Source organism: Fopius arisanus, unplaced genomic scaffold (assembly GCF_000806365.1).
Source record: "Fopius arisanus strain USDA-PBARC FA_bdor unplaced genomic scaffold, ASM80636v1 scaffold00014, whole genome shotgun sequence".
Lineage (NCBI taxonomy): Eukaryota > Metazoa > Arthropoda > Insecta > Hymenoptera > Braconidae > Fopius > Fopius arisanus.
Window position 1 is genome coordinate 1302492 of NW_011887753.1, and position 12762 is coordinate 1315253.

At 41.5% G+C, this 12762-nt stretch overlaps 3 protein-coding genes across 4 annotated transcripts; 1 reads left to right on the forward strand and 2 right to left on the reverse strand.

Annotated features, from left to right (window-relative positions):
• Nucleotides 1-13: 13 nt before the first annotated feature.
• Nucleotides 14-6488, reverse strand: Hmt4-20 (Histone methyltransferase 4-20). Its single transcript, XM_011299458.1, has 3 exons — nt 6023-6488; nt 5042-5272; nt 14-4837 (listed from the first exon to the last, which is right to left on the reverse strand). Exons 2-3 carry the CDS (start codon nt 5251-5253, stop codon nt 2233-2235), a joined length of 2817 nt encoding a protein of 938 aa, XP_011297760.1. The 5' UTR covers nt 5254-5272; nt 6023-6488; the 3' UTR covers nt 14-2232.
• Nucleotides 6489-7062: 574 nt separating this feature from the next.
• Nucleotides 7063-9610, forward strand: LOC105263326 (mitochondrial ornithine transporter 1). Of its 2 annotated transcripts, XM_011299461.1 has the most exons (6): nt 7063-7149; nt 7531-7725; nt 8204-8440; nt 8499-8662; nt 8841-9113; nt 9224-9610. In XM_011299461.1, exons 2-6 carry the CDS (start codon nt 7641-7643, stop codon nt 9401-9403), a joined length of 939 nt encoding a protein of 312 aa, XP_011297763.1. In that variant the 5' UTR covers nt 7063-7149; nt 7531-7640; the 3' UTR covers nt 9404-9610. The 2 variants fall into 2 exon arrangements, with proteins under 2 accessions (XP_011297763.1, XP_011297762.1); XM_011299460.1 differs by having other exon boundaries at nt 7078-7725.
• On the reverse strand, nt 9601-12224 carry LOC105263325 (uncharacterized). The gene is made up of 5 exons (XM_011299459.1): nt 11046-12224; nt 10387-10930; nt 10225-10317; nt 9846-10133; nt 9601-9729 (listed from the first exon to the last, which is right to left on the reverse strand). Exons 1-5 carry the CDS (start codon nt 12086-12088, stop codon nt 9625-9627), a joined length of 2073 nt encoding a protein of 690 aa, XP_011297761.1. The 5' UTR covers nt 12089-12224; the 3' UTR covers nt 9601-9624.
• Between the last annotated feature and the right edge of the window lie 538 nt (nt 12225-12762).

Below are 12762 nucleotides of genomic sequence, written 5' to 3' on the forward strand. Positions count from 1 at the left end.
GAAAAATACAGTATTATTATTTGAAGTCGTTTATTGCGATATCCTAATTCATAAAAAATAATAATGACAATGTATCTTCGTCTCATTTTTCTTCGCTTTTTCACCTGCAGTTTAGTCTGGCTTACGTTTGCTGGGATCGTACAAAAAGAAGAGAGAAACGATATAAAAACGAGCAATTAACGATTAACGTGATAACAAATACTACCCCATGGGTTATCGCCCAAGGGTGGTAGATGCTTCGTGAAATAAAAATTATTAAAATTCCATGCCATCGATGCATCCCTCGCGCCTCCCGCAATTACACATTCACTGGGTAATTTTTTTTTTTGAGTTAATATTTTTTATTCATTCTCTTTATCGCGCATAAAAAAATTAATCCCAATGCTCTCGTCGATGATTTCTAAATTAAATAACGAGCGTTACACTCCTAAGCGTGAGAATGAAAATGGACACGTAATATTCATTCGATAACAATTAAAAATTCATCTAATGGCAGTGAGAGAAAATTAATTTACCTCGGAAAAACAAGTGTTTTGTTCTCGATAGACGGATTTTACTTTTCCTCGTGGAAGGTGAAAATGAAATAATGAAAGGAGTTGAATTTCTCGTCAGTAATTATTATGGATTTTTGATAGTGAAAAATTTCTATGCAACTAGTTTGGCAAAACATGGAATTACCGACGAGATTAGCTCCAATTTTGAGATCGAGTCGATTCAGTGATAAATTATCGAAATTCGATGAGAATATTTATATCACAGATGAGTTTTTGCAGACAATCGGAAAACAAAAACTTATCCCGATGGCAATACTTCTCACTTCGTTAATCATCTACTGAATAAATTCTTCTTCCGATCGCGAATCCATTGGCGATAAAAAATAATGTGAATTTCAATAGCTACACCATCCCTCGAGTAATATCGAAACAAAGACATTTTAGGTGGTACAGTAATAGTATATCACAAACGTTTTTCATCATTTCGTCATATCATAGAGGGGGAAAAATTGGATAATCATTTCCCAGGAAAAAAATCTAAGTTTCTAAAGTTTAGGTTCACCTCCAAACTCTACGATTCTTTTTACATCGCATTCAATTACTTCACTGAATTTTATTTATAATTATTTATACGTTCATGGGAGTAATGCTATTGCACGAGCGAAGTAGAATTTTCATTATATCGATTTTTTAACCGTAGGAATTCCTTTCTGTAGGAAAAAAGCAAATGAAATATCCAAAATGACCAGAACACGTGTGCAAATCACACAAATTCCACCTCCAATTCAATCCATACATTTTCCTTTGAATTTTTATATCATTAAAACCACAAATAATGTCATCGATAAACCTTCACTTACGAGAAAATCGATAATCCGAAGTATGAACTGACGAAGCTGCTTAAATGTCATCGAAAAATTGTTGTCTTTCCCTTACCGTCACCTCAGAAAAAATCTTCCAACACAATACGATCGTCCAGAATTGTTTTTATGATTTCTTTACTTATCGTTATCGCTATGTACAACATTAATGATATCAGAAATCAATTTAGTTATCGTTTCCTTCAACCATTAAATTTCCTGAATTCTCGCCTCTGCAGTTGTCTCGAGTACATAAGTAATACTAATTTCTACCTAAACAGCTCGTGCTGTTATTTATTTTCATTTTAATACTATTGTACAATAGTATAATTCAAGTATTCTTCCCATTCAATTGCAGATGGACCTGCAACATTTATAAAAACAAACGTTCCTCGTCTGCCGTATTACCTCGGAATCATTATCTCCATATTTTTGTTTCATTCCCACGATCAGAGATATTCTCAAATTACAAACGGCACATGATTCAGTAAAGTTGTAAAATGACAAAATTCGAATATTAAGTTTTGTTAAATATCCATTGATGTTATAAAATGATTTTGCAAAAAACTACTGAAAGATCTTTTTTGTAAAAAATGGAATAATCCACAAAAAAGTTCTCAAGTGCCCCGATATCAAAATCAATAGCTTTTCAGACAAATCAATAATTCAGAAAAATCTCAAGTTCAACTTATGTCAAATTGTCACATAACTTCTTTACTGAATTCTTAAAAAAAATAATAAAAGAAACATTTTCCCAATATTTTCCTATGCCATACGTCAATCTAAGAATATCGGCGATAAGAATGCAAAAATTCAGACAAAGTTCGAGGAATAATAATCCTGAAATGGATGACTTATTCCCATCGAGGCTGTAACCGTTAAGAATGCGGTAGATCAATGGTATGTGTTTCATTCCCAAAGATCAACCGAAGTCTCTTCATGGGTGGAGGTGGTGGATCGAGATGAATTTCCCTTCGTTTATGTCGTCTCTCCCTGTCCCTTGTTTTATGTTTTTTCTTTCGCCTGGAGCTCTCTACCCCCTCGACCCTGAGTACCTCATACTCGGGCTCATAGCTGTCCTCACTGAGACTAGTCCCAGACTCGACGACATCATCGAGAATTGGTGATCGTTTCATGCGCAGTGTGAGCTTTAACCGACCCCCAGGACGTTCGGGGGTGATGGGGCACTCCCTGCAACGAGTCTCAGCCTGCCAGTGACAGCTCTCAGGTGGTGGATGGGGTTTTTTAAGAATACCCTCGACATTCGAGCTGTCCTGATTCTCCATGGACTCGAATGAGGGCTCCCGGGAGTGCCTGGTTTCCTCTTTCGTGGGCCAGGGCTCCTCTGCTACGAGAACAGGTGCCTCCAGCTTGCTGAACTCCTGCAACCTGCTCTCACTGTCATCAGCTTCTTTTTCCTCCACCTCGAGGGTCCCCTCTTTCTCATTGAACTCGTAGATGTCCCCCTGAATCCCCGAGTCGTCGTCCCCAGCCCCCACAACACTCGTCACCTTCTGATCCCTCCGGGAGCTCCTAGTCAACCTCCCATTCCCCTTCCCAGCCCTTCCCCTTCCCTTGTCACCCTCCCCACCATTTGTCTCGATGTCAGCAATGAGTTTTCGCTTCCTGGACTTCGTCACACCCCCACGACAACGTTTATTCCTCCTCCTCGACTTGGGAGTCGCCTGCTGGAGCAACTCTGGAGTCTCCTCTGATCTTTTGAGTGTCAGACTCCTGGAGTCCTCCGATTTATTCGAACTCGAGTCCTTTCCCTCCACATTCTCACACCTATCACTGAAATTCCCATCATAATTCTCCCCACTCCCCAGGATACCGTCGACCTCTCGTCGAATTTCCAGACACTTCTCCTCGATTATTCTCGTGCAGTCCTCCTGGACCTCCATCTTTTCCAGACTCTTCTTGGCCGGATGCATCCCATTGAAACCCTTGGAGAATTCGCTCTCGTTCGGTGCAGTCTTGGCAGCATTCAATTCCTCCTCCACAGGACTTACCGTCTGCCCCTCCTGTCCAAAACTCGACTTCCTCGGTGTTTCCCCGTGAGCCGGTGATTTCCGGTGCTCGATGTCCCTCGAGTCCCCACAGGACTGCATCGACTTTCGCCTCTTACTCAATCCATTTAGAGACACTGTAGCTGGTGCCCTCCAGGTCGACTCCTCCAACTCCTTCTCGACGATCAGATCCGTCACCTCACTCTTCGAATTCATTGAATCCATATCATCGAAATCCGGACGTTCCAGCACCGAGCAGCTTCGAGGAATTTTCCCATCGATCCTGGAGTCCCCAGGATTCTCCTTGGACTCATCACTGAACCTGAGATTTATCCTGTCGTAGTCGCTCTTGTGATGACTGACATCGGTGTCACGATTATTATCGGCCAGTGGAGCTGGACGCTCATCGACACTGGCACGCGTTCGTTTCGTCTCTGTTCTCTTCTGGAGTCTCGAGGCCCTGAGGCTCTGATTTTTAACGCCACCAGTGTTGTTATTGGCCTCGGGCTTAGGTTTGTTCCTGAGACTTCTCGTGACACCCATGGGAGTCTGAGCTCTAGGTGCTGAGCTGTCATCCAGGGGTTGCTGCTGGGCTATATCTGAGAAACGACAGCCCTGGGCTATCAACAGCTCAGCATCATACTTCGTCAGTCCCTTACGACGTAGCTCCTTCATGCTGAGGGATTGAGGTGCCACTGCATTACCCAGAACAGCATTTCTCTCCGTCAGTGCGCTGTCCACCTGTTTGTTGGAGCTTGGGGGCTGCTGACGATGTTTCGTTCTGTTTATTCTGTTGTCAGTCTCTCGTAGACGATAACCCGTTGACAGCTCGTCCCCTGGTTTCTGACTGGCAAATGCCCCTGTGCCTCTCCTCTCGCACGTCTCACACTCGCAGAAGCAATTGCCATCCCCGAAGAAATCCTCACCGTAGAAACACGTTATCTCCTCACCCACCTCAATATCCCTGAGAACTTTGACACATGCTGTATCACGTCCTGTTGCCACGAATTTACAATTGGCACGACAATCGTGATTGATGTAAGCAGCTGGACCCAGCCACAGCTGTGCACAGTTCTTTCTACAGCTGAACATAACGGAAAAATCATTTTTACCAGGATGCAACAGCGCCGCCTCCTCTTTCTCACTGAGCTCAGCGATGCAACCAACGAGACAAGGTATTTTATCGTGCTTCAACCATTTGCGTGTGGCACAAATTTTGGCGCCCTTCTGGCCCTCAAGTGAGTACCTGTAGCAAGGCTCTATCGCAAAACCAGAGTCCTTGTCGAATACACGGAGATAACGATAGACGTGACCTTGTAAATTTATTTGCTGCTGTTTCGATTTTGTGTGTGGTAGTCTCGCACCCCAGTCCCCACCCATCAACTTTTTGTACGTTTTCTCGTAATTCTGGGTCTGAATGAAGTCCGTTATTATCTTTCGGAGCTCGTCCTTGTTCGCCTTCAACGGTCGATACCTGTAACATATTTTGTATTTGTTGGAACTGAATGGCGAGAGGAGACTTTTGATAATTCTAAACATTTTTTTAATCGACGGAACATGTCTTGGTTTATTTTCTTTGCGTGGAGAAGCAATTGCGACATGATTCTTTTATATTTAAAATGAGTTAATCAAAATGAGATGTACAGGTTCACCGAATCAATTGAGAAGATTGAAATACCTAATGTTCATTTTGTGAGTGACAAATCCGAGGTACGGATCGAGCACGAGTGAAGTGGCAAGATCATCATTGTCACACAATTCCTTGGGCGTCATACCACCACCGGCATTACCGTTTGGCTGCATCTTGTTCCCCACCATGCCACCGAGTCTACGCTCGTGCTTCCTCACTGTCGTTGCCGACCCCTGAACTGAAAGACTATCCACCACCATTCTGCAACCCTTACACTCACTGGAAAAACACAATTCGATAATTCAAAAACAACAGATAAAACTCAATCAACGAAAATTCCCTTGATTTTCGTTTAAATAATTTATTCAAAAAAACCACTACGAGCCAGATATCAATAAACCATTGAATCAGTCTCGTGCCAAGTTTTCAAAACCCCGACGAGTCCCCGCAATCCCCTGCCAACCTGACGCCTCAAATGTCCCATCACAAAATTAAATTAACAACAAACAGACCCAACAGACCCGATAAATCAACAATGCGCTCCAAGTCCCCAATAAAAAAATCCGATGAACCCAAATTCACTCCCGTCATTCTCCTCAAACAAACTCATCACCTCTCCCCCATCTCCATCCAATTATCCAACTAATTAAAATCCCCGATGAGCAACACAGGGAGAAGCGTTGAATTGTTGGGAAGAAAGAAAAAAGAACAAACGGCAGTTCGAGACTCGATGAGAACAATCACGCCACAACGATTAGGTGAAAATATTCCAAGAGTCCCTCGACATCGTCACCCAGGAGTCAATATCCCCGACGACGATGTGTTTCCTCTTGACGATTAAAAAAAAAGCCTCAATTGACAATTTGACACGAAAGCCTGTCGACCATGCCCCGAAATGCTAATGGCCGCTGACGGAGCACTATCCCCCATACAAATCCATAAAACCCGTATTAATCACCGATAGTACATCGACTCGTCCCCAACACCACTTGATAATTATCACAATTACTCAGGGAATAATAAACTCACCGTAAAGTGCTGCTCTTCAGAGAGGAGCTCCCGCATTTCGTGCTTTATTCATCGACTTTTTCGGGTCGCGAAGGGGACGCCTTCCGACCTATCATGGCAGATTGTTCGAGACACGCACACTCCCCAGATATCGAGAGTCAAATGTCCCGACAAATGTTGTCACCAGATAATCCAGAAAAATTCACGATATCCTTCACAACTCATCCAATTGACACCTGATTATCGATCACACTCTTTTTTTATTAGTGGCTAACGTACTATCACTGGTGAGGAACTACCACAAGATCGCGTATATACGTCATGTTCCTGTGGCTCACCGAGAACATCCTAGGGATTTTATAACCAGGATATTTATTTTTTTACATTTTGTTCATCCTGGGGGAAGTCCTCCAGGTGAGTTTCCAGCGGGATTTGGTTGACTGGGATATCGGGGGGCCTTGCTTTTTACGGGCCATTCGGGGGCTGTTCCAGGGGTTGAGGACTTATTCCAGATCTTTGGTGATTTTACGGGGCTTCTCACATCTGGGGAGTTTAACCCTTTACCAGCTGATGGGGCACACCTGCGTCGTCATGACAACCGTTGCTACGGTTGCCCAGCAACTGATGGTTAGCGTCAAAATGGACGCCTTTCATTTTAATTCATGTTCAATAACAGGAGATTTCACTTATCGCATTTTACTATAAGACTGACCTGATATGAATAATCAGTTTATCAATTTTTCAAACTGAAACAATAGATATTTAATATTTGTATTTAAATCCCTCGTAAGTCGATAATTTATATCGAATAACTCGCGTGATCTAGTAATAGTGGAAATGCCCTGGAATAGCGGCGATAAATCGCGGATATTTGAGTGAAAAAATGATTTCGAGCGGATTTCTTCGATCAGCTGTGGACTACGTTAATCGAAGGGACGCGCACGCGCCCTCCACGTGACCATGAAGACACGCGCTGGAGGTCACTGCGCACGCGTAGAAACGATTTCTCCCACACGTGCGTACAGTCCTGTCAAAAAAGTGTCAGTATTTATTTTCAATTTCATTGTCATTCAATTGCTGCTCATTTCCCTGTGATAACATGATATTACGCATCTCCCACTACTCCAGGCAGAGAGTGAAACGTTTCGGTTAGAAGTTTTTATTCATCTGTACTTGTGATAAGAAATGGAGGGTCTGATAATAAATAAATAATCACTCCCATGAAGTGAAAACTCAGATCATGAGTATAACATGGAGAGAATACACCTCGTGACAAAAATTTAAGTTATCATTTTGAAATATTGACGAACTTCACAAAATTCAATTCAAAATTCAATTCAAAAATCAAATAATAATTATTATCATTATCACAATAATTGCATGAATATTTTAAAAATCCTTGGGGACGGTAGAATAATTCTCTCTAATTGAAACACCTGTGCTGTCATTTATTGAATATTCCCGCACTCATAGAGTACTTCAGCGCTGCATGGGAAAACGAACTCATTACGTGAATTATAAATATATAGATAACTCAAAAATTGTACTGGACAGTATAGTCCCACCGGCCTGACAGAAAACACGTGTACTTCCTGGGAATTGATTCCGATTCATTCAGAGCTTCTCCAGGATTGTCATCATGGCCATGGAGGCCGTGCAAAACCCCACTGACAAGATTAAACACTTGAAACTGGGAATCATTGACTTTGTGGCTGGCTCTCTTGGTAAATATTTATTGCATCATTATGTGGTGTGATCGAGAAATTTGGAAATGATTTTGTGCTTTTTTTCGTTGTATTATATATCAATTGAATATTTAAATGTTAAGATGCGATTTGAGATATTTACACTCAACGATTGTAGAAATTCGAGTGATAATTTAATTATTGAATTGATTGTTTAAATAAATTACCACATTGGGACGAATTGTAGAAATGAAAAACTTCATTTTGTAAATAACATAGCCTCTGGGTTATGGAATTGGAAGTGGAATTCCATACCAATTCCTATTTATCGGTTTATCAGGTCAGAATATTTTTCGTGTTATCTTGACAAGAATAGAAACTCCAAGTATCAATTACGAGATATCGTAATCTTATTTTTATTATGGATTAATAGTACATTGGAGTACAGGAGTAGAAACTTTGTTTTCATTAAATGATCATCAGTATCTCATCGTAATGGACTTGTTGTTTTCTTCAGGGGGTATTGCACTGGTTTATGTCGGTCAACCACTGGACACAGTCAAAGTCAAGATGCAGACATTCCCTGATTTATACAAAGGCATGACAGATTGTTTTCTCAAGACCTTCAGACAGGATGGAATTGCCAGGGGTCTGTTCGCCGGTACTGCACCCGCACTCGTAGCCAATGTCGCCGAAAATTCTGTCCTTTTCGCGGCTTATGGAACGTGTCAAAAAATCATAGCAAATTTGTCAGGTAAATTCCAAGAAATTTCACTGACACCGGTTAAAATTATGAGCTCATTATTCTCCAGGGAAACAGAAAGTCGAGGAGTTGAATGCCTTTGGTAATGCCAGTGCTGGATTTTTCGCTGCATTTTTTTCGTCGTTAACTCTATGTCCTACAGAACTCATAAAATGTCGACTGCAGGCGATGAGAGAAGTTCAGTCGCAACAACTCAAGCTCGGCATGAAAGTTGTGAGTCATTCAATATTTCCCTCACCAAAATCATTGACGGGTGAAATGTTAGAGGACTTTTTCGAAGATAATTAAATTTCGAAAAAAAACTTTTCATATTTTCTCCTCAAAACGGTAGTTTTTTTTTGGAAAAATCCTCCGTTAATGACGGTTTAAAATTTTTCTACTTATCGCTCAGAAACGAATAGGCCCTTGGACCCTGACGAAGGACATAGTTCATCAGAATGGATTCAGTGCGCTCTTCAGGGGATTGTCCTCGACTATAGCTCGAGAAATGCCAGGGTATTTCTTCTTCTTCGGTGGTTACGAACTGACGAAGCAACTCCTGGCAAAACCAGGACAGAGCACAGAGGACATTGGATGGCAAAAGACGATGATTGCTGGTGGAGTCGGAGGGAGTCTCCTCTGGCTAGTGATTTTCCCTGCTGATGTTGTAAAAAGTCGTATACAGGTGCTCCACTGGTTCTAATAAATAGATATTAACTGGAAATCCCTTGCGAAGTCTCCCCTCGCGTTTTACGCAATTAAAATCTGTATTTATTATTCTCTTCATTTTTTCAGGTACAAAGTTTAACAGATCCAGCACTAGTCATCATGAAGGAGATTGCGAGAAAGGAGGGAATTGGTGCTCTCTACAATGGCTTGAAGCCAACACTCATCAGGACCTTTCCAGCCACTGCCACTCTCTGCGTGACGTACGAGTACTCCAGAAAGTACATGCAGTCACTCTTAGGGCTCTGATCCAGGTGAAAAATTAGTTGTAATTCTCAGCTGTCGGTATTTAGCAATTTTTTATTGCTGGCGCGTATTTTTTATGAAGAGTAATCCTGAAACATTCTTTTGGAGTTTTTTCTACTGCCAGGATCCCTTGAACTCGAGAATAAAAAATACATGCCGATATTTCATATCTTATTTCGTCACTTTATTCAATAAGAAAATTTTTATATTTGTACCGATCCAGTTTAAGGGGAGACAGGCTTTTTATTGTTTATAGTTTTTGTTATTACATTTCGAAGATAATCCGATCGTTCTGCTTCCTTCAATTTCGTCCACGTTGGCAGCACGATCTGAAATTGTTGAGGAAAAATAATTCATTAATAATTGAACGGAAGTGAATAAAAAAATATATTTGAGCTGCTGTATTGATAATAAAACAAGTGGAAATTATGTGGGCAAGATTTACCGTTATTGGAGTGTATCCGATCCTCGTCAGTTGCCTCAATTTGGTTTCGACAGAGCCACTCAATTCTGCTGTACCCCTGAAGAGGTGATTGTGAGTTGCCAGGACAACAACAAACCACCGAAGGCTCGCCGTTTCTGGTGCGAATTTCACTTGGAACGTGGGGCACTTTTTTAGCATTGGCTCCGAGGGAATGAAATTGTTGTCATTGTCCACGCAGAAGATCAAATCTGCTCTCTGGAATTGGGGGAGCACTTGGTCGATGAACAAGTTCTTCTCTCCTACCATTTCCTGGAAATCAGAATTTCAGATAATTATATTTTTATTACCTGTGAATAATTGTTTAATACGGATTATTCCCCTGTATTTTTTTGGGTACTACCTTCAGATAATGCACCACTTCGAAGAGGAATTTGTGGTACGTTTGAACTCTGTCGGATGGATCTTCTCTCCATACAACATCAGACGCATATCTCTGCAATTGAAAAACTATTAAATGAATTAAGTAAAAGAAAAAAGTAAAATTCTAAACAAAGATATATACCCTAGCCAGGAAGTTGTAAATTCTCTCAGGTAGAAATGGTCCTTTATATTCAGGCACTTCGATCTTGAGTCCGGACTCCAGAGTCAAGTACTCCCTTCCAACTTTGAATGCATTATTTTTGTATATTTGTTTGATATATTCATGGTTCATGATCCTTCCTATAATGTCTAGGGGATAAATATTCACGTGGGAGAGGTACATCAGCGAGCAGGCGTACGTCACCGCGAATTTCTGGCGCTCCGTGGTGCGCACAGGGTTCCTCAACTCCTTGAGGGCTAATTCGTACAGAGGAAATTCCTTGGGATAGTTAAAAATCATAAGACAGAACAGGAGCCTCTCGATGTCCTTCAGTCTTGCATCTGACAGACCCTTCTCTACTAATTTATTCATTATGGCATCCATGGCCTCTTTTTCAAAGACTAAACTCGTTGCACCAGTGTGGGCAGCATGAACGAGACTAGCTGTCGAAATATCGTCAATCCTGAGTCGAAACCGACGGAGAAGAGTCCTCAATATTTCTCTGTCCCTGAGGTGTACGCTGTGCCTATAAAATATAAATTTTTAAATAATGAGATATTTTCTTGTAAAATTAAATTTTGTACATTAATCAAATGAAATGAAAACGCATTATTAATGAATTATTGAGTAAAAAAAAATACCTAGCCATTTTCATAACAGCAGAGATAAAAATCTCGTCAAGATTATTCATGTTATCCACGCATTTCTGGACGATATGACCAGAGAGTGCTGGATTTCTAATGGAAGTTTCGGTCTTGAAGAATCCCATAGCAATGACAGCGAGTTCCTCAGCATTGAATTCCTCGACAATGGCCTCCAAACGATACTCGAGCTCATACATATTGATGTAGGGTTTCCTCCCAATACTGAGGAGGTACATGTAATGTGGGTAATTATCGGAGGACATCTTCGTGGGCTTGAGCCCTAGTTTCTTCATAGCGAAACCAATGAATTTAGACTGCCTGGCTCTCCTCAGATGATAGAAGAGGTCACAGGTCATGAGGAGGTCATCGGCGTCCCAGTCGATGCCTCTCCTGTAACACTCATCATCGAGGGCATCCTCCAGGGCAGTCAGTGCCCTGAGCCTCGTTTTAATTTCCATGGGGTACCACATCTCCAGGTACCTAAGAAGGAGCCAGATCTGATCTGTCAGGAGGTCCTTACATACCAGTTGCAGCCTCTCCAGTATTTTTATATGTCTGTCTGTGAATTTTTTATTCTTCGATCGTGCGTCGTACGAGAGGATCCTGAAGTTCTCCATGAGCTTCGACACCTCTGGAGTCTCTGTCCACTCTCTCTGGAGGATATTCTCGATGGTCTCCTCAGAGAACTCCTCATCGGGAATTATTTTCCGGATTATTGTCTTCTTGTATCTGTCACTCTGGAGAACTTCGTATGCACGACGATTTTCAGTCATCCTGATTGGTCTATTGCTTCCATCGTGGCTGCAATCCTCATCCGATGGATCATCGGGGATTGCTGATGCCTGTGGTACCTGCGAGAGCTTAGAGTAACCCTTGATTTTCTGAGTGGAGAAGCATGAGCTCTTCGGGGAGGGAGAACTCGACTTCCTGGGGGTGACTATTGAGAAATTCAGGTTAGGTTCTACATAATCGCGTGATGATCTTAATAGAGATGATTGATCACGAATTTTTAGGAGCATTCGCACCCTCCGGGAGAACATCCTACGGTTTTAGGGAGGACTAAAGGGTTTTTGTAAAGTGTCAACGTGATTTCACTGCAGACAATCGGGATTTTACATCACTGGACTATTCCCGAAGACGGCAGGTTGGATTCGGATGATTTGCATTGATGAAACCAGAGAGGATTGACTAAAGTAGAGGCTCAGTTCTGGGGGTTTGAGTGAACCCCAACGGCATCGTAGTACTGCACCCCAAGAGAGGGAGGGCGCAACACGCAATGTTCGGGTGTCCATTAAGTCGACGGGGTGAATTTTATTTTCTGCGGCATGAATGCTTTTTGTTTTTTATTCGTTTGACCGAAATCTAGCCGACTGTAGAACGAGCGGAAGGGGGAAGCCACATCTTGTGGAATTTCAAATAGAAAAATAATTCAATGTGTTGAACATATACTACTAATAAAATTATTTTTTCATAATTAGCGCGTTGTCTAGTCGGCAGCGTGCTCGCCTGTCACGCGGGCGGCTAGGGTTCGCTCCTAGCGCCATTCATTTTTTTTTTTCAAAATAATTCCAATTTGATCTTTTTTTAATGGCTAATCAATCGAAAGATTGTTTAAAAACTGAATTTTTGAAAATCGAGAAGATATTCAGTGAAATTAACAATTTTGAAATTTTTTTAAAAAATTCCTTTTCAAAATATATACCCCTAATGAAAT